At 44.0% G+C, this 22,458-nt stretch overlaps 1 protein-coding gene across 4 annotated transcripts in view; it reads right to left on the bottom strand.

The window, feature by feature from the left end:
* FARP1 (FERM, ARH/RhoGEF and pleckstrin domain protein 1) overlaps nt 1–22,458 on the bottom strand; it is a 285,713-nt gene that overhangs the window by 212,145 nt on the left and 51,110 nt on the right. For 3 of the 4 annotated variants that reach the window (XM_058548404.1, XM_058548406.1, XM_058548403.1), the window contains exon 2: nt 15,181–15,374. In XM_058548404.1, the coding sequence (XP_058404387.1) occupies nt 15,181–15,351 (171 nt within the window). In that variant the 5' untranslated portion in view covers nt 15,352–15,374. Of the gene's footprint in view, nt 1–15,180; nt 15,375–22,458 lie in introns of those variants that run through there. The other variant, XM_058548405.1, reaches the window with a different exon arrangement.

Here is a 22,458-nt window from a genome sequence, read left to right as displayed (position 1 = left end):
TACCTTGGATGTTTTCAAAGCATCTCCATCAGTTATCCATGGAGCTAAGGTCACAGTACTTATGAGCTAGTATTTTAGTTTATTTGAATGAACTTTTTCCCTCCTCTGAGTCTTTTCACCTGCAGTTGAATCTATTTCCATATCCTCCGACACCTACCTGGTACACTGTCAGGATTCAACTGAGCACAGTGCAGTGGAAATGAAGCTCTAGACTATTTTTCTCAAGAGCTGAAATCAGCTGTGGCTATTTTAACTAGTTTCCAATTTTTTTTTTTAATTGTGGTAAAAAAGAAAAAACATATAACATAAAGTTTCCTATCTTAACCATTTTTAAGTGTACAGTTCAGTAGTGTTAAGTATATTCACAAAGATCTCCAGAACTTCTTCATCTTGCAAAACTGAAACTCCATTCCCATTAAACAACAATTCTCCATTCCCCCCTCCCCCTGCCCCTGGCAACCACCATTCTACTTTCTGTCTCTATGAATTTGACTACTCTTGGTACCTCATGTAAGTGGATTCATACAGTATTTGTCCTTGTGTGACTGGCTTATTTCACTTAACATAATGTCCCCAAGGTTCATCCATGTTGGAGCATATGACAGGATTTCCTTCCTTTTAAGACTGAATAATATTCCCTAGCATGTACATACCACATATTATCCACTCACCCATTGACACACATTTGGGTTGGTTCCACCTCCTGGTTATTGTGAACAACGCTGTAATGAACAGAGGTGCACAAATACCTCTTCAAGACCCTGCTTTCAGTTCTTTCAGATATATACCCAGAAGTGGGATTGCTGGATCATATGGCAATTCTGTTTAACATGTTGAGGAACTGCCATAATATTTTCCATAGCAGCTGCCATTTTACATTCCCAACAGTAGGACAAAAGGGTTTCAACTGCTCTGCATCCTCACCAACACTTGTTGTATTCTGTTTTTTGATAGCAGCCGTCTTAATGGAGGTGAGGTGATATCTCACTGTGGCTTAGATTTGCATTTCTCTAATGATTAATCATGTTCTTTGGCATAACTGGAGACTGAGAGAATGCTGGGATAGCAGTGAAGGCTTATTTTTTCAATCTGGACTAATACATCAAAGAAATGGATATTTGCCAGAATCAGAGTGAATGATGTTAGAAACGCAACAGGATTATGTTGGGAGGTACTAGACAGTGACTGTCTCTCATTACTGATTCACTGAAAACTGCTGGGGGAGGAGCGACAGTGAAGGAAAAACACTCAAAACCAACCCACTCCTACAGGTCACTTGATTGAACAGCCAAGATTTCTCATCTCCTACGGCTGGCTATACTCCAGGTCTCATTCCAATTATGCATACGTGTGACTTAAGAGAATTTTGGGTGATAAAGGTCTCCTCCACTTATTGGGAAAAATGTCCCATTCTACACTGGAACCAGAGCAGAAGACTGGGTATCTAAGTTGAATAGCTGGAAGTCACAGCAGCAAATGGCCCAACCACTTCTCAAATGATGTTTCAGAAAGAAACCAATGAAAGTTGCTATATGTATGGATTGAACTGTGTCCCCCCAAAATTCATACGCTGAAGTCCTAACCCCCAGTCCCCAGTGACCTTATTTGGAAATAGTGTCTTTGCAGATGATCCAGTTAAGATGGGGGTAGGCCCTAAACCAATGTGACTGTGGCCTTATAATAGGGAGAAACTGGGAGACACACACACACAGAATGCCATGTGAAGATGAACGCAGAGAATGACAGGTCATCTATAAGCCAAGGAACACGAGAGGTTGCCAGAAAAACCATGAGAGGCTAGGGGAGAGGCCCGGAACAGATTCACCTTCACAGCCTCAAAAGGAACCAACCCTGCCGACACCTTGACCCTGGACTTCCAGCCTCCAGAACTGGGGGACAATATATTTCTGTTGTGTAAACCACCCAGTGTGGCACTTGGTTACAGCAGCCCTAGGAAACTAATACATTATATTTTAACAAATGTCCAATTGAGTTGTTAAGTGATGGAATAGCCCAGGAAAAGAGACTACATCTAAAGCGTCACCTCTATGCCACGGCAGAGAGCGCTGCCCGTAGGACTGACAAACATTACAGCTGCCCCGAGGGTTCACGTAGGTACAGGGCACAGAGACAAAGGAACTTGTTTTTGTCTAGTACCTTGTGTACCACCAAGCAATGACCAAAAACAAAACCAACTCCCCAGGCCCCTTGGTCAAGCATTTTTGGAGCCAGACAGAGGGCAAAAATAAGCTTGGAAGCTAAGCAATGCAACTTGTACCCACATAAAACCTCTCTCTAAATGGCCCCGGGTTGGCAGGACGCCGAACGGCTGCTGGCAGTGTCTTGGTTTCTGTTGAACCAGTTTTCTGGAGAAAATTAGAACTTTATTTTCTAAGACTCCATGTACCTTTCAGGAGCTTCAAAAAAGAAGGCACTAATGGAAAAAGCCCACCCTAGGGAAACTGCCCTTGGAATGGAAAGGAAGGGAAAAAAGGAGACAGACTATCTTTTTCATTAGGGGTTCAGAAAGTTCACAGTTAGCAAACACGAAGAGTTTGCTTGGACTGAAGCTTTCCCCTTTAGAGGAGAATAATGGGTGCGAGCTTAACAAACCAGGAGAGCTCTGAGCAGGGCAAGGGCAGCGAGTCCAGGCACTTCATCACATGGTCAACAAACAGGATCCCCAGTCGCCCCTGGGAAACCTACCTGGACGCAGTGAGCTGCGAAATAGAGCTGAAACCCAGTTAATAAAGGATAAGAGGACTTCTCAGCGCTGTATTAGGAAACCAGATGTCCCATTTATCAGCTCTAATAAAATATGTCATCTCGGTACTTACATAAACAATTAAATCAGCTAAGGGATGATAAGATGGCTAACAGTAATGTCTACGTTTTATTTCAACTCATATACTCAGTATATGCTATAACTACTACACAACCCTGTCTGGGTTTTTTTTGTTGTTCATCATTTGGATTCTACTGATAAAATCATCTACAAATTAAATAAAAGCATGTCCATGAATCACAGGATTTATATGTGAATAAAAGTTATTTCCGTTGGTGCCTGCAATGAAGCAATGTGGTAAGGGAGATGAGATTAAGGACAGAGGGGTCAGAGTGCATAAAGAGGAACCCTTCACCCGAGACAGCAGGGATGAAAGTGAAGGCAGAGGAAGAGAGACAAGGATAAGCTTTAGAGGTATGAACTTGAAGAAGCCCATGTCTGGTGGTCTTCCTTTTCTCTGTGAGGTAGGAGGCTTGGTCATCTCCTAAGAGAGAGGGTGCCCTGGCTCTTCTCTCACTGCCCCCGCTGGCTGGCCTCCACAGACTGCCCACCTCGGCTCCCTTGTTCGTGGGCTTCTGGTTGGGTTCAGCGACGGAGGCACTGACAGGAGACGGGTGGTCAGGAAGAGAGAGGTGGGCTATTCATCACCCCTCCCTCTTCTGGTCCCCTCCTGGCCCTGCTGTGGCCCTGCAGTGGTCATGGCTCCTGCTGGTGGGCCCCTCTCACATGGCCACAGCATGACCGGCTTGGGAGCCAGTCCCTCTTCTTGCTCCTTCAAGACTAAGGGTGGTAACAGCTTCCCGCTGCTGCTCATCATCCCGTACTGGTTTCCTGAACCCTTCTTGTCCACATGTCTACAAATTGTCCTGTCAGTAAATTATTTTCAGGTGAAACCTTTTGTGGGTGTCGTTTGTCTCCTGCCGTGAACCTGACTGGTGGCGCCGCAGGAGTAACAGAGCTGACCTGAAGAGACTAGGAAGGTGTGCAACAGCCCCTACAGGACACAGGAGAGCAGTGACCAAGGGCACTCTGTTATAAGAGCGGGAAGCTCCGAGCACCAGGTGAGATCTGAGTTTGTAAATTTACAGTGGCAAGAACCTCTGCTGTAGTGTCATTTTCCCCAACAGCCCTTAACCACCCGGTGTAGCGGCAGAGAAGAAAGCAGCTGTGGCCGCGGCCAGAATCGCAGCACGGCAAGGGAGAATCTGAGGTGCTGGCAAAAGGTAGCTATCCTAAATGACAAGTCACTGAGATTGGGAAGAGAGAACACGGAAAATGAATCAATGAGGGCTCAGTGCGTAGGAGAAGAGGATCGAGGGAGTGGAGGTCGCTACGAGGTTGAAGAGCAGGTGTAACGGGAGGGACAAGAAGGAGAGGCAGATCAGTTAGGATTCAGAAAACCAACTCAATGCCAGCACTGGAAAAATATCACAAACACCGGGACGTGGGCTTTCATAAAAACGCGACCAAATATTTATTATTGGACATCTATCCCATTTCAAGCATCCTTGTACCCTGAGAAGATCAGTCACACATGCCTTTTATTTCTTGTTTTTGCTGTTCCTAGTTAAGGGACACATACTCAGCATCGGGTATTAGGGAATGCCTTCAATTATATATCAGATAGAGTCTTACACACAATGACCTTTAAGTATTTTTTTCAAAAAAATATCAAAAAGGAAATCTTTCTACAAAATGTTTAGTGGGAACAAAGACTAAAGAGTTTTATTTTAAAAAGATGCATGCTAAGGGAAAGGCTTTTTGAGGCTCAGGGTGAAATATATGTTCTTTTCCCTTGATTTTTACAACGCTAAATATGATTTTGTTATGGGTTGAACTGTGTCCCCTCTGAAACTCAGATGCTGAAATCCTAACTCCCAGTACTTCAGAATGTGACCTTATTTGGAGATAGGGTCTTTACAGAGGTAATCAAGTTAAAATGAGGTCATTAGGGTGGGCCCTAATCCAGTATGACTGGTGTCCCTATAAAAAAGGGGAAATTCGGACACAGACACCCATACAGGGAGAGCATCATGTGAAGATGGAGGCAGAGATCGGGGTGCTGCATCTACAAGCCAAGGAACACCACAGATTGCCAGCAAACCAGCAGAAGCTAGGAGAGGCCGGGAACAGATCACCCCTCAGAAGGAGCCGACCCTGCCAATATCTTGATTTTGGACTTCTAGCCTCCAAACCTTGTGGTACTTTCTGATGGCAGCCCAAGGAAAAGCTCTGCTTCAGTAGCCCGGGGTTCACAGATTTGGATCCTGGGCACGGACCTACACACTGCTCATCAAGCCACACTGTGGCGGCGACCCACACACAAAAAATGGAGGCAGATTGGCACAGATGTTAGCTCAGGGTGAATCTTTCTCACCACAAAAATAAAAAGGTATTGTTGTGATATCCTAATAACTCAACAAATGCTCTTTGGTCCTGCTTTTCAATGCTTTAGACATTCAGTCTTATGTCTAGATTAAAGGTAATGGAGCATTTGAGTTCTGTTTGCTGACAGAAACACATTCTGACAAATGACCATAAGAAGATTACATAACAGCTAAATGTACTTTATAGTTCACCTCATGAGTAAATTGCATCAAAATTAAACGACAAGCCAATGAAAGCAATCACCCCATTCCTTTCCAACGAGTTTGAACGGAGTCCACTGAAGATGCTGAATTTAAATGCCCTCCCAGCCTGGTCTTCACTTAGGTGTGGCAAGCTGAACAGAGTAGCTTCTGGATGACAAGGAAATTGAAATGCAAAGAGTAAACATAATTTTCCTAATATACATGGAAACCAAGCAATCAACCTCTAATTGATACTTCCAGTTTGCATGATTTACATAATCACTATGAATCTTAGAGGTTCATTTATGAGCCACAGATTCTTCTTTGTGATTAAAAATAAGGCAATGCCTTTTATTAGCAACATGAGCAACCCTCCTTTCATGTCTTCTAAAGGAAGACATTTCTAGTAAAATACCTGTCATAGATAGGCCTATGCCAGTTGATTTCCCAGTCCTCTGTGACAGCACGGAGCCACCCAGGTGGTAAACCTAAAGACCGTCTAGGTTCCCCCACTCTCTGGGTGCTCCCATCCCATGCGCTGCCAAGTCCTATCAACTCTACTTCCTCCATTTCTCTCGTGTCTGTCAGCTCCCCCGCATTCTGTCTGGGGCCCTTATAGTCTATACCACGTGTATAGGACATTTCGAGGCCTCCAGTCACGGGGAACCCCTCCTGCAGGCTCAGCCCTGTTCAGTCCATCCTACCCACTTCAGAGCACCTAGCACCACGTCTGTCCCAGGGACCAGCATGACTGACGTGCTGGGTTATCCTCTCTAAGGGCTCTTGGTGGCCTGGGCCTGTCTAACGGTGAGGGAAAAGCAGGGCTTACACGTAAGGAGGTGCTGGGCCAGGACCCCTGCTTCTTCTTCCCAGCTCCATGACGTAGACCAAGTCCTTCACACCCTCTAAGCCTCGTCGAGGTCACTCACGCCTACCTCATAGGTTCACTGATCAGCCACGAAGGAGATAATGTTATGTACAGACTTATCATGATGTCTGGCACACAGCAAGGAATTTTTTAAGGGATAGTCATCACTTTTATTCACTTCCTTATCACCAGCAGCACCTTGCCTCGTGTGCCCATAAACATTTGTGGAACTCATATCATGTTTCTAAGATCACATTCCATAAAATAACACCGGAGCCACAGAATTCCATTGTGGGTCCCTGGTCCAGCTTCCTGTTTGTATAAATGAGGAAGGAGAAACCTATAAAGCTCTCGCTCACAGTTATAAAGAACTAAAGACTTTTAGAATTGCTTTTACATGATCATTTTGTCTACAGAAAAATCCCAGATTGATTAAATCATCCCATATCTTTCTTAGGAGTTAAAACCATTATGTACAACTCAAATGTTCAAAGTGATGGAAGACAACAAACCAGTGGATCATAAAAAATAGCAGATAATTTAATTTTTTGTTTTCTTGCTGAGGAAGATTTGCCCAGAGCTAACATCTGTTGCCAATCTTCCTCTTTTTGTACGTGAGCCGCCACCATAGCATGGCCACTGACAGACGAGTGGTGCAGGTCTGCGCCTGGGAACTGAACCCAGGCCGCCGAAGTGGAGCGTGCCAAACTTCACCACTAGGCCACTGGGGCTGGCCCAAACAGTAGATAATTTAAAAATCACTGCGATTGTATGGCAATAAGTTTCATGTTAACATTCAAACACAAGAGTGTTGAGCCAGCTAAGCACTCCCTTCAAATGGGCCCACAGAGCCTGCACTGTGAAGGCCTGCCCTACAGGGTCTTGAAACCCTACCTCCAGTCTATCTTATGTCCAGTCTGTGCTGGAAGGATGCCAGGTTCTCCCAGGAAAACCTTGGCTCTTGGAAAATGGAGAAGCTTTAGGCTAAGTCAACAGAGGAGACCAAGAATTCAATGCAAAAATGCACGGAAAATTTTTAAGCTAAAAGAACACTCCTGGGCCAACCCTGGTGGCCTAGTGGTTAAGTTTGGTGCATTCCACTTCAGCGGCCCCGGTTTGGTTCCCAGGCACGGACCTACACCGCTGATCGGTGGCCATGCTGCGGCGGCCCACGTACAACATAGAGGAAGATTTGCAACAGACGTTAGCTCAGGGCGAATCTCCCTCAAGCAAAAAGAGGAGGATTGGCGATGGATGTTAGCTCAGAGCAAATCTTCCTCAGCAAAAAAATAAATAAATAATAAAAAAAATAGAACACTCCCTCCATTTTAAAGGTGACCGAACTGAAGCTCAGAGAAGCTGCAGATACGTCACAAAAAAAAGGAAGTAAACATGCTTGTCAGCAACTGAGGTTTCCTCACAACCGCCCAAGTGGTACTTCATTCTAATAGATCTTTGAGAGCCACCTGGGATACATCTCTCATAGGTAACGACTCACCCTTCAAAGAAAGCTCAAGTCTAACTCGAGGCCCTACAGAAAGCTGGGGAAAGAGGAGAGGAATTACTCCACCTGGCATAAGTACGCTATTTTTCATTTCAAAGTGCTTTCATATGCTTTCTTTTCTCCATTTCACCTCCCCAACAGCTCACCAAAGAGGCAGGGGCTCATTTCTGTTCAAGAACGATAATGAGATGAAAGCTTAGCATGAAAAGAAGAAAAAGGATTAACTTTTATGAGAACCAAGTATGTGTCCAGGACTCTGCTTTTCCAGAAGGGATGTCATCTGAGCCTCAACTCTGCCCCATGAAGTAGGCATTCTCCGCGTTTAGAGACAAGAAATAGATGGAGAATGGTTACCAACTCGTCCCAAGCCACACAACTAGGAAGCAATGAAGCCAAGATCCACGGTCCTGATTTTCCCCTTTAACCACTGTTTCTTATAATTAAGAAAATTTATTATCTCCATTTAAAAGAAGGGGAAAAGCAGCTTCTCAAACTCCCTACATTTTCTCAGAACATTGGCCCATTTTAGTGTCAGATACAGATATTCTCAATTACAGTTTGTTCTTTTTATTTATTAAGTTCTACTGAGAGATTCTTTCTTCAGGGAGAAAATAGCAAACAGCTGTTACAGAATTCCGGCAATCACGTCAGAGCTACGGGACCGACTTTGATCACGGCGTCGAAACTCCAGTTGAAAGGGGTGCTCAAAACCATTTCGGGCCAACATTTAAATTCTACTCTTTGCTTCTAAGGAGCTAGAAAGGAAGGCTAGCTGAAGTACTTAGCTGAAATGATTTATGAAAAAATTTTAATCTATTAAAATAGCCTTTAAATTTAACCTCATGAGGCTAGACCCAGACAGCATCATTTATCATTCAAGTTAAATAAAACACAGAAAGGACTATGCAAAGCAGAGTGGACATAAATACTATTTCAGAAACTTTGCTCATAAAAGGAGCCAAAAGCAACACTGATAAAGAGCAAGACACATTGACTTATTTTTAAAAAGCTGAGTGAACTCGTGAAATTCCTTCTCCTCATTCTGGTTCAGACTGCAGCTGCGTAAGAGGCAGTTAATGCAGCTCTGAGCACACACATCTCCCTTCTGGTTTTAAATGGCCAGTTCAATTTTGTGTAGGTCTCACCACCACCACCACCACCACCACCACCACCACCACCACCACCACCACCACCACCACCACCACCAGCACCTCCTCTTATGTGCATCTCACGCAAAAGGAGAAAAGAAAGTAACCCTGGAATTCATACACCTGCCTATCACTATAACACTACCAGGGACTCGTGACTCCAGGGGAGTGAGAAGCAGCACACTTATGAGAAAGGGAGATATATTTTCTCCCAAGACCTTCAGTGAAATGTACAGTCCACCTCTTTGGGGCCAAAAAAAAAAGAAAAAAAGACTTTCAGCAGCTTACCAAAAAGCATACATTCCCCAAGATGGCTGAAATAGACTTAAGAAAGGGAAAACAAACCTTACTCAAAATAAAAAAGCCAAAGACAGAGAAGGAAGGTGATTTCCTACAGACACAGTTGCTGTGAGTCAGCACTAGGCCGTCAGCCTCAGCTTTCCTGACACAAAGTGGAGGTCCTCAAAAGGAAACACAGAGCTTTTTAAAAGACAAATTTCTGGGGGCCGGCAGGGTGGCGCAGCCGTTAAGTGCACGCGCTCCACTTCAGCGGCCCAGGGTTCGCAGGTTTGGATCCTGGGCGTGCACTGATGCACCGCTTGTCAAGCCATGCTGTGGTGGCCTCCCATATAAAGTGGAGGGAGATGGGTACGGATGTTAGCCCAGGGCCAGTCTTCCTCGGCAAAAAGAGGAAGATTGGCATCAGATATTAGCTCAGGGCTGATCTTCCTCACAAAACAAAAAAATAAAAGACAAACTTCCGTTTCGTTGTTTTTTCTGAGCTCAAGCTCATGAAGACAGCTGTAGAGTTCTACAACCATTTAGGACCTTTTGCGGAACCGCAAAGCACTTGGAAGAACAAGCTCTCCATTGACGCTAAGCCCAGGTTTCAGTGAAAATTAAAGAAATTAAACAACTGTTTCATTTCAAAAGGTAAGAAAATGAAATAAATGTTTAATCATCTAAGGACTGGCCATATGTGACTCCTAATTAGGTCTCAGACAGCATAGGCAATTTTGCCCCCAGTAAAAAACCTTTGCGGATGCTTTCATTATGACATGCAAACTAATTATTTTTCTTAAAAATTTTAGAGGCCTTCTCTGTTTTCAACAAGCTTGTTTATTTCCTAATAATGTGTTGTCTAGAAAATGTTTGATTTCTTTCAGTCTTCTATCTCTCATTGTCGAGTGGCATATAGTTCGGTCCAATTTAGCTCTGTGACGTTTATGTCAGTTACCCCCCCAAACACACACACTAAATCCTGACCTCTCCTGATGCCCCGGAAGTAGCACACCATATATAAATCACGGCATGCTTACCCACCCTCACCTTGTTTGTTTTCAGCATTTACTAGGTGCACAGTAACTACTGTGTCTGATCAGGCTTTAGGGGCTTTCAGATTTTTTTTTTTAAGATTAAAAACCCTTTTTCTCAAAGTTTACCATCTGCCTGGGGAATTAAATACAATCATGAAAAATTAAACAATTCATCAACAATGATATCAACACAGGGTCCCAACTTCCAAAAAAGGAAAAGGAGAAACAAAGCCTTTAACATCATCCTGACCAAACACCTCATCTTCCAGATAAGCAAACTGAGTGTCAGCCGGGATATAAAGGAACTCACTAGAGAGAAAGGCAAGGTGAGAGCCCTGGATTCCAAGTCCCATTAGAGGGACAGACCACCAGTGCTGTAAGAAGAGAGATACCCTCAGCAAGGGCCATGGGGGAGGCCTGGACGTCTGTGGGATCTTGAGAAATTTGTTGGAAAGGGCAGTGTCTAGAATGCGGAAAGAACAAGAGCAGCCTGCACACAGGTGAGAACGTGTGACCTTCCATAGAGGAAGCCACAGGAAGCAAGTCTGAAAAGATCCCACGGGGTGAGACAGTGGAAGCCCATGGATCTTATCAGAGGCGGCAGCTCAGGGCAGAGGAAGGTGGACAAAGTTTGGGTCACGCGGGCTGGGTTCCAAACCCCATCCTATCTTAACGCTGTGCAAATGTGAGGAAGCGACCAAAGCTCTCCCCATGGGTTCCCTCGTCTTAACGAGAAGACGGCACCAACCACTTCTCGTAATGTGTGAGCTGAACGGCTGAACAGAGGTGCGGGCAGTCGCTTACGGGTGTTGGTTATCTGCTGGGTCCAGGCACCGCTCAGATGTGGGAACCCACGATACACAAGAACAAAGCAGGCCCTGCCCCAACAGAACTCACATTCTACCTGCAGGAGGCCAAAAATTAGCATGTAAACAAAGACGAGAATTTTCTGGCAAGAGAAGATAAGGCAGAAGATAAAATGCCCAGGACGGGTGGTGACGAATAAGGATGGAAGTAGCCGAGCAGCTCAGCCATGTAGACCCTCAATGAGGGCTCACTGCTCTCCCCAAGCCTTCCCAAACTAAGAAATCCATACTTTATCCTCAGGCGGCTGGGAGCTATAAATCTTCTGAGTAAAGCCATGACAAGACACAAATACAAGAAAGGCACAGCGATCATTTTCTGGGATGGCTAGGGCTGACGCTCGCTTCTTTCTGCCACAATGAGTGCGGTGGTACCGCTTCCTAAAGGCGCCCCCACGGCCTGCCGGCCGGCACCAGACCACTCCCAGCTCTTCAACAGAGACCAGGTGTGTCTTCCTGTCACCTGTGAGCATCCTTCTGCAGCGTTTTCACCAGGCTGATCAAAAGAAGCAAAAGATGGCTCCACTTTATTTCCTCTGCTCCTCTCAGCTCTTCCCAGGGTGACCTTGCTCATGAAAACACATAAACAATAAACACTCGGGGAGGAAACCATCTGCTTCATCCCACAAATGTCAGTAGGAAAACTGTTTGTTTACCAGCAGGGTCATGAGGACAGGACACATAAAACCTTCTCAGGGACCTTAAGGGGGAGGCAGTCCTGGCGGCGGAAGGGGGGTCATTAACCCTTGCAGATCCACACAAGCCATTTCATTTTATAACCTCTGGTTGGAAGAAAAAGCTGCACATATCATAAACCACAGGGTGAGGCTTATTTGCACAGCATTTTCCACATAAAGATGATAAAATGCATGTAGGAATTTACTACAAATATTGTTTTTGAACTTTCAGTTCTGCAGAAGAAATACCTACAAAGACTGTCCGTTCAAGAGCAAAGGTGGTGGTGGGCCTAGCTACAGAGTAGAAAAGTCTGATGCTCAGCACCGAGGCCTTTCCAAAGGGTATATTCTTTAATAATTTTTTTTAAGCTATAAATAACAAGGGAGACAACCATGGAGAGTATGGATTGGTTTTCTGTGCCAGGAAGTGTTTAGGGAATTTGCATTTAAAACGATGATTTTGCCTACATCCGTACTCTGAAACAAAAGTAATAAGAAAAGGTTCAGGAAATTCAATCCCATAGGACAGACGTGGTTCAGAGAAGAATGTTCCCAAAGGGAAATCATAATGACTTCTGGCCAAATGCCCTGCTGATCTGCGTGGCAAATGTGAGTGAGCAACAAGAATTCATTCTCTCGAGCGCCCAATCAAAGGAGGGATCACATGTGGGCGAGGGGACACTTCCAGGGTCAGACACTCAGCCTTGAGGAATTCACAGCAAAAAGTTTTGGAGGAAGGTTTGAAAGCAGTTGTGTGGAGCTGGGTCTCTTGCAATCCTGTGTCCCTCTGCTCTAATCCTGAGTGGGGCGACTGAGTCACCACGCTGGCCTGATGCCTTCCAGCTGCACCAAGGCCTGGCTGTCTCCGTTCTTCAAGAGCACGAGGTAGCAATTTAGAATCAGCGTAGTCAATAAAAATGCTGATTTCTGCGTTTCTACAGGCAGTTATGGAAAACATCTGTTGCCCATTGGTTGAGAAGCAACATTCTGACCAAACTTGAAAAATGAAAATAAAATATGAATGGATGAGGCATGTGAAACACTCACAATGACACTAACTCTACTTAGAAAGTAAGCTCATGCTAACATTCAGTCAGCAAGCATTTAATGAGCAACTACTCCACGCCAGGCACCATGCTAGGTGCTGGCAGTGAGACAATAAGGCAAGGTCCCTGTCCTGGGAAGCCAGCAGCGACATGGCAAATCCACATCAACACCACTAATCCTACTTGTATGAAGCTCTCAGCCTGTGCCACGAGTTGTTCCAAACCTATTTGTATCGATTCTTTCTTAGTCTCATAAAATGAGGTAGGGTTCATTACTAGTCTCACATTACAGAGGAGAAAACTGAGATACAGAGAGGTTAAGTATCTTGTTCAAGGGGATCAATGAATCAGTAAGAGGAGCTGGGAATTGAACCCAGGCAGTCTGGCTCCATCCTGATAGGTGTACGAGCAAAGAGATCTGAAGGAGGGAAGAAAAATCCCCAGCCACTGCCTCAAGGAGTGAGGGCTTTTAAGGGTGGGTTTCTAGGTAACACCGATAGGGCTTTGAAGGGTGCATAGGAGCTTATGGGGGGGGGGGATGAGGAAAGTTCCTTCCAGACAGAAGAATTACAAATGCAAAGCACAGACATCAGAAGTTACCAAGTAAAATAATTTTAAAAGATGAAAACACACTTCTATTCCTATTTTTCAGGCAGGGAGTTCATATACGGTTCCTAGTTAAATAGTAGCTAGGAACAGAGTCTCGACAGTCTTTGGTTTAGGGAACAGAAGAACCTCGGTTGAACACAGTACAATGCTCCCTGGGGTTCGGGCACACACAGCAGCGTTTGATAGCTCCTCGGTCCAAACCACATATGGGAACACAGATTAATGGGATTCGTTGCTAGAGACTTGGGCTCCGAAGTCCTTAACAGTACCAAACAGGAAACACTGAAACTAAATACCCCACCAAACCAGTCTGGCAACGAAGAGAAAAAATAGGGAGGGGGTGGGGGTGCACTTGTTCCAGAAGACCTAATTCTAACAGGCTGACAGGTGCACTCCTCGATTTATTTTTACAACTTCAGCAGATTATCGATGGCTTTGTCCACCAGAATACAAAAAAAGTTCCCAAGTCCCTGAAAGATACACATTCCACAATAAGAAAATGAGAAAGATACAAAGATTGTTTGCAATGTCCAATAAACTGGCGGTTTTAAACATAGCTCTTCTGAGGTTCATCTTCCCCGAGACATTTAATGGTAATTCACACCCTCTGAACCATATTCTTTGAAATGAATATAATTTAGTGAATCATATAACATAAATGATTAAATGATGGGTTACAGACATTAATGCTGACTATTAAATTTCAGTCGCTCTAGCCAACAGGAATAACAGACAGATTGTCTCCACTTTGAAAAACAGGTTGTGTTCCCAAAGTTTGTTTATTAGTTGGCTGTTTGGAATTCAAGAGTTGTTTTCTTCCTCCGACAAACAATGCTAGATTTGATGTTTAGTAGCCAAGACAGAGCAACAGAAAACTAAACCCAGAGTGTGCTAAGACTTCTGTGGACCCTAATCAATGTAGGGGCATACTGACTCTTGAGGAAAGGGCAGTCAGAGTTCTAGAGAGCCAGACACACACACCTGACTCTCCCCGCCTTGGGAACAAGAAATCCTCCATCTGCACGTGACTGGTGGTGGATCCTAATCTCTAGCGGGAGTTCTGTTTAAGGAGGAGGCTGAGGAGAAGGATGAGGGAGGGCAGGCGTCCATGAGGCAAGGGCTCCAAGGGAAACAGCAGAACCATGGGGGTGAGGGGCTCCAACTGATGAAAGAGGCCAAGGCTGCTGGTTCCTTCTTCTCTGCCCACCTCCCAGACACCCCTTTGGTCCTCCCCTCACCCCGGGGAGAGCGGGCCTCTTCATTTCTAGGGCTGCCACACTGTGGGCCTGGATCAGGATTTTTCTATACCCCCATTCCCCACCCACAAACACAATCATCAATGTCTCTCCTGACATGAGAATGCCCAGAGGACGCTGATGGTTTTCTCAGGATTTTTCTTGCTGGTATCCTAGAGAAATGGCACGTGGACACACACAAACATCTACGTGAGAGGAACAGCCTGTGATAAGCAAATTAAACTGAGGTCCATCCACAAGACCACAGTTCCCTCCAATTCAAATATATATATATAAAAGATACATATATATTTGTATATGGAGTCACGGTAAAATTCAAGTGATATGCCCGCTGGTATCACTATACAGGTAGTTCATGTGTAAATCTAAAAATTGGACCAGAACAGGTCAGGGGAGCATGGTGGGGGTGGGGAGGGAGGTGCAGAATACACAGACCCTCTTCCTGCCACCTTGTGTCACTGAAACATGGGAATGAGATGAACTCCCCATGCCGAAGGCTGCCTACACACTTGAGTTCACAGATACACCCCCAACTTACTGGGACTTCAAATGCCTCCTGGGTGTCATCCAGCATCTGGATTTTGATGGACATGAGTTTTCCCGAAGGCGTTGGGGGCGGCTTCTGTCCATGTTCCAAGGTACTGATCCCCGAATTCTCCGGGGCCCCCAGTCGCGATCCTGGAGTTGGCCTCTGCTCTATTTCTCCCATGATGAAAGCAGATTATATAATATCTGCAGGAAACAGTGAGGAAGAAAAATACATCAGAAGAGGAGACTCATTGAAACCACCTAAGCAACATTTGTCGTCTTCTACCCTTCATCGTGGGAATTACCCGGAACCACACCAGGGTAGGCCCTCCATTCTCCCATGGGGATCACACAAGGCAGGGCTTCGATTCATTCACTAACAGTGCCACCTTTAACCATTCAAGGCATGCAAATATCTGTGCATATTTTATTCTTTTGCACATTTTTACATATTTTATTCTTTTCTAGTTTTACAGTCAGCTCTTAATTATACATACTATAGATTCGGTTGTGTTCAACATATTATTCAGTGTCTACAATGAGCCAGGCACTACTTTTTACACATTTCGAGTCTGGCGGGAAGATAATAAACAGTGCCTCAGCCATATCATTAGCATGCATTAATTATCTTTGCTGGACACACTAACACACTGAGGAATGTAGGTATTATAAAGACGAAGAAATAAAACATACATTGTGGCTCCCAAGTTTATAATCTGGTTGAGGAAACTAAACATACACTCATACAAACATAGGCGACACACAGAGGGTCTTTTCTCTTGATTTCTTCTGCTTGTTTCTATTACAAGTACCTCCCAATTCATTTCTTTCCTGCCACTCCCCTCCAATTGTTCCCCCTTTCCCAAGAAACCATTCTACATATCATAGCATCGACAAGGTTATTTTCCTAAAAACAAAACACAATCACCTTTCTTCTACAAATAGTCCACTCTGCTCTCACGACACACCCCTCTTCTCGCTCTCCCCACCGCCTCTGTCTTGCTCCAGGCCTTGACATGTGTGGTTCTCGCTGGCTGAAAGCTCTGTACTCCTCCATCTGGAAACTTCTACCATTGCTTTAAAACTCAGTTCAAACGTCACCTCCCTGATACCCGCGCAGAGCTCAGTGCCGCTACCCGCTCTGTGCTCATGACCCTGTCAAGCCTCCGCATGGGGGTCAATCCCATCTGCGTTTGCCTGATTACCTCCCCCATGACGTCATGATCACCCCAAAGCGGGAACCAGATCTTGAATATTCTTCGGATCTCAGCACCTACCTAGGCACAATGCTGGGCGTAAAGTGGAATTCAATCATGGCTGCTTGATGACTGGACCAGTCAGCCAGGACATTTATGCTATGGCAGTATATCAGGTGTCACAAGAGCACAAAGCAATAAGATTTCAATGAGATGAAGCGGTTGAATAAAGGGCAGGGAGGGGGGCTTCCATCATGGAGAAGGTAGGAATTGAACTGAATTTAGTCTCAAATGTTGGGTAATACTTGGAAGGAAACAGAGACACACAAGAAGGCAGCGTTCCCGGGAAACGGAAGAGCGTCAACAAAGCGATGGGACAGAAATAAGACGGCACACGGAAGACAAGTGGGAATTAACGCTGAAGCGTTAAGATGCATTTGGAAAACAGGTTGGAATCAGACTGTAAAGGACCTCAAAAGTCTAGCTGAGAAAAGCGGTCTTTGCCCTGTAGGCAGCAGGGAGCCACTGGGGTAAGAACGATGACACAACAAAAGTAGAATTTTAGAAAAATGAATCTGAAGATGATATATACAATGGACTGGAAAAAGAGAGAGGGGATGGCGGGGCCTGGAGGCGTCCAATTACAAAGCTATTGCAACAATTTGTGCTTCAGGGATAACTTGGTCAGTAGCGATGGAGGTGAAAAGGTGATGCTATAAAACCCACATTTATGGAAAAATTAACCTGATGTAGCTACTGAGAGGAGATAAAAGTATAACAGTGGTCAGAAAGTTTTAAATCAGGGCCGACCCCGTGGCTTAGTGGTTAAGTGCGCGTGCTCCACTACTGGCGGCCCGGGTTCAGATCCCGGGCGTGCCCCACCGCACCGCTTCTCCGGCCATGCTGAGGCCGCGTCCCACATACAGCAACTAGAAGGATGTGCAACTACAACATACAACTATCTACTGGGGCTTTGGGGGAAAAAAAAAGGAGGATTGGCAATAGATGTTAGCGCAGAGCCAGTCTTCCTCAGCAAAAGAGAGGAAGATTAGCATGGATGTTAGCTCAGAGCTGATCTTCCTCAAAAAAAAAAAAAAAAAGGAAAGTTTTAAATCAAGGCAGAGGAGAGGAAGTAGAAGGGGAAGGTGTGAGTTTGCTTGCGGACACTGTTTAGGGTTATAAAAGGACATTCAGTAGGCTGTGGGGGAGGTGGAGCTGGATTTGAGCTATGGGTTCAGAGTCCATCTCGCTGTACAAGTGAAAGCCACGATGAGAGTGAATGACAGCGGGGGTGGGGGGAATGTGAAACCAAAAAAGCAAAAAAACAAATGTGCCAAGTCATGAGAGTTGTTATGGGTGAATTGTGTCCCCCAAAATTCTTTTTTTTTTTTTTTGGTGAAGAAGATTGGCCCTGAGCTAACATCTGTTGCCAATCTTCTGGTTTTTTTGCTTGAGGAAGATGGTCCCTGAGCTAAATCTGTGCCAATCTTCCTCTGCTTTGTATATGGGACGCCGCCACAGCATGGCTTGATGAGTGGTGTGTGTGACCCAGGGGGCACTTAGTGACAAAGAAATGGAAGGGGCACCAGGGGTCACCTATGGTGCAAGGTCCGGAGCTAAGTGTTGTGTCTGACTCACACATTTGAAAGCAAGTCACCCTTCAGCTCCTTTCTTCAGGAAAACCATCCAGTTTGTAAATCTTATTTTGTAGGTTCTTCCTGCCCAACTCACGCTCATCCTTCTCCTGAAGAGTTGGATTCCCAGACGTTTCCCACTAAATTCCATAGGGAAACACATCCCTTAATCTCAGCAAAACCTCTATCATTCTCACCATGACACAGAGCGCTGGCCCTGAGGTCAGCAGATCAGAAAGTATGGAGTCCCCTCAACACCCTGGGTCATTGATTCACACCACCCTGGCCTAAAAAAAACACGTGTCCTTTGACTGGGCAGGAAATGGTCTGGTCACCACCTAGGAAACACCATTTACTAATTATTTCTCCCACACTCACTTTCCTCACCAACTTTCCACCAAAGCCTGTTAGAGATTATGATTCATTCCTATGCGATCCTTTAGGATTGGGGTTCTGTGACAAGGCAAGGCTAGTTAAGGACCAGCCTTTCTGAGAACTGCTCCTTCTCTTTTGAATGCCCATCTATGATTTCACAGGTCTGTTATATAAGTATCGTTCTAGTTTCTGTCCTAAAGAAGCTTTTTTTAAGAAACTAATTCTCATCTGTTTGGTTCTGTGATCTATGCTTTCCTTAATTCATGTATTATCTTGTTCATCTAAATGCCTAGCACAGTGCCTTACACCAAAGTGGAAAACAGATCATCAATATTTGTTCAATGAATCAAATGTGGGTGGTATACAGCTAATTAATGATGAAATCAGTTGTGTTTAAAATAATCATCATGAACCAGGAAAAATGCTTTCCTATGAGTTTTCTATTCATTGTCTCATGGTTAAAAATAAATGCAACCTTCAGAGAAAACTATGACATCAGTCCAGTTTGCCTTCCCTATTCCCAGTCTCCTTTTTGCACTTTTCCTACTTTGGTGTTGATCCCTCCCTGCCTCTCAAAGCATCCTCCCCTGCCTGCCTTCTCTGCCCTACACTCTGTCAGAATGGACAGGCCCTGCCCCTGGTCACTGATGCTCGGCCTGGCCACTCTGCCTCCTGCTGCTCTGAGTCACGGAGATGTGGGTCTGGCTGTGGCTCTGATGCCCATCCAGGCAGCTGATGGCAGGGAGAAGAGGGCCTATTCTCCCATGTCACCCCACCTCCAAGGTGCCAGCCCCCCCCCAAACACATTTTCTGCTTGTCCTACCAAAACAAAGAGCAAGGCCACTCATCCCCTAAACTGAACCCTTTCTCTCCCTATGGCCTAAGATCCCCAGATGAATATATGTTGTAATTTTTAGCACCTTGGTATTTAAAAATTAAATTGAGTTAGTGATTAACAGATATTTTGTACCTTAACTTCCTTTTTCTTTAGTCCTCTAATGACCTCATGCCTGTATTATTTCCATTTCTGGTTACTGACATTTCAACAAAGTAGTCACACTTTCTGTTTTCATACCTGCATGCAGAATGTTGCTGTACATGGAAAGTACTGTTTAATTCAAATATAAATTCAGCTAAGAGTTTTGAGTTGAGCATCCCAAGAATGTCCAGGGACTATCTGAGGAATGCTGGAAAGTCATAATGGGAACCACAATTGATGATTGATAGCAAAATTGGCGAATCCAGTGGTACAACCCAGCCCTCTAGGTGACAAGTCCAATAAACCAAAAAGTCTCCCATTTATAAATATCAGTCCATGCTCTGACTTTACCTCCATAACTTCCTCTGACTTCTCATTTCCCTAAGAAATAGTCAAAGTAAAGGAAATTAATATTTCTTTCCTTGTGATACATTATTATTAATGTGATCATTCCAGACCTAAAGGTAAAAAGCTGTTTCTGAAACTACCTTATTCTTTAGATCTCTTTGAAAAGTTAGTTAAAAGGAAATAATAATTACAGCAAAAAAGTAATAAAATTTTTAACTGACAGAGAAAAGATAAAATACTAGAGTTGTCTTTCATAATATCCTGGCTTAAAAACTTCCCTTGGAATTCACCCAAAAGCAATAAGGAGTACACACACAAAAATGCAAACTCCATCCCTGAGGAGACGAGCAGACATCTGCAACTCCAAACCACAAAATGTGAGACAGAGTTGCCAAACTGCAGTGAAGGTCAGACAGAGGAGACGGAAAATGCTGGGGGAGGCTGCCCATGCCTGCAGAGCCATGCTCCCCAAATAAGTAGACCATCCTTAGCAACAAACCCAGCAGTAACTTTCTAGGAACAAGGGGGACAGAGTGCAGTTTAGCATTAGAAGCTTCCCTAGATGCAGTATGGTGGGAAATCTCAAATAGCACTCAAGATGGAGTTGCCTGAGAAACCGCACGGACAAGCCATATTTGTAGGAACTAGTGTATTGCTGAGGCAGATGAAAAAGACAAGGACACATTGGGAACACCCCAGTCTCAGCAAGCAGGAGGAAAACAAAGGTTGAAAGGATTACAGACACAAACACACACACACAACGTCAGGTCACAAGAATTCCTATTAGCATGGGACAAGGCCCTGTCTCCTGGCTCACATCAAGTTCTTGCAAACAGCTAGTTCATAAAGAACTCACCTTATAACAAAAAAAGGACCTTCACAAAGATGCTGCAAGAAGAAAGAGAAAATGAAAATGAACGACAGATGAAAAACACCCACCAAAGAAGTGTTACATGCAACAGATCAAAATTTTGCCCAAACGTATTGTCATAAATTAACAAAGCGATGAAATAACCGATTCCATAAACAACAACATAAGAGGATTTACCAGAGTTCAGGGAAGCTATGGGAAAACATGAGAAGGAAATAAAGCATGAGGGCAGACCTCAGGAGGAAAACACAGAAGAATGAATAAAAACATCACTGCTATGGACTGAATGTTTGCGTCCCCCTCAAATTCATAGGTTGAGACATAATCCCCAATGTGACGGTATTAGGAGGTGGGGCCTTTGGGAGGTGATTAGATGGTGAGGGTAGATGGCATTAGTGCCCCTATAAAAGAGACCCCAGAGAGTTCTCTTGTCTTCAGCCACGTGAGGACACAGTGAGAAGACAGTCATCCATGAATCAGGAAGCAGCCCTCACCAGACACGGAATCTGCTGGCCCTTGATCTCCAACTTCCCAGCCTCCAGAACTGTGAGAAAAAAATTTCTGTTGTTTATAATTTCTGTTGTTTATGATACTTTGTTATAGCAGCCCAAACACACTAAGACAAACACGAAAATGGAAGTAGCTAAAGGGAAATATGCACTAGTAAAAAATATGAGGGTCTCAAGGGGAGAGATTGAGAAAAGCAAGCAAAAAAAGATTTAAAACAGAGAACAATGATAGATATGGAAGACAAACAGAGGAGATCCAACATACCTACAATTGGTGTTCTAAAGGAAAAAAATTAAATAATGGAGCAAGAAAAAAAATTTTAAGGTATAATTCAGGAAAACATTCCCGAAATAAAAGTTGGTTCTCTATAATAAATGAAAATATCATCTCCCAGAAATAACTAACATAAGATGAACACCGAGATAGTTCCTGTGTCATCACTGATCTTTGAAAATTAAGAAGGAATCATTTGGGCACCTAGGTGAAAAGGTTCAAAAAAAAATATGAGAGGACAAAAGTTCAGACTCATCCACAGCAACATTCAATACTTAAATGTCCAAAATGTTCTCAAAGAAATAAAAGAGGAATCAAAACTTTAGACTTAGCCAAATTCTCATGAAATATAATAACCAAACATTTTAAATAGTCAGGAACTCAGAAAAATGTTACCCAATACCTTTTGGGAGAAACTACTAAACGGATAAACTTCAGCAGAACAAGAGGTGAAAGTAAGTATCAAAACAATGAAAAATAGTTATTGGTAGACTTCAAATCCACTAATACTGTAAGAGGAAGACAAAAATAATTGTAATAGCTGCAGAATATTATAACTCCTGCAATGTAGAAATAATATAACTAAAAAGTTGGCAGGGGAAGGAGTAGAGATGGTGAGAGGTACTGTAAATTAACTGTTAGCACATGTTTTAAAACTGATAATAAAAAGAGAATTTAAATCTCCAAAGATATACAAATGATTAATAAGCACATGAAAAGATGTTCAACATCATTAGTCCTTAGGAAATGCAAATGAGATAATATTTCACACCCACGTTAATGGACAGGAACAAGTATTATGGAGAATGAGGAAAAAACTGGAATTCTCATACATTGCTGGTGGCTGGTGGGAACAAAAAAGGGTGCAGACACCTTGGAGAACATTTTGGTAGTTTCCTAAAAACTTAATCATAAATTTAGCATAAACTCAGTGATTGGGTTCCCCTAGCGACTCGGCGATTCCACTCCTAGGTATCTCCCCAAGACAGATGAAAATGCTTGTCCACCCAGAGCCCTGCATGGGCTAAAAATAGCCAACACGTGGAAATAACCCAAACGTCCATCAATTGGTGAGTGGATAAACAAAATGTGGTATATCCAT

The sequence above is a fragment of the Diceros bicornis genome, chromosome 9 (assembly GCF_020826845.1).
Source record: "Diceros bicornis minor isolate mBicDic1 chromosome 9, mDicBic1.mat.cur, whole genome shotgun sequence".
Classification (NCBI taxonomy): Eukaryota; Metazoa; Chordata; class Mammalia; order Perissodactyla; family Rhinocerotidae; genus Diceros; species Diceros bicornis.
Note: the sequence above shows the minus strand (reverse complement) of the source record. Positions and strands in the feature narration are given on the sequence as shown.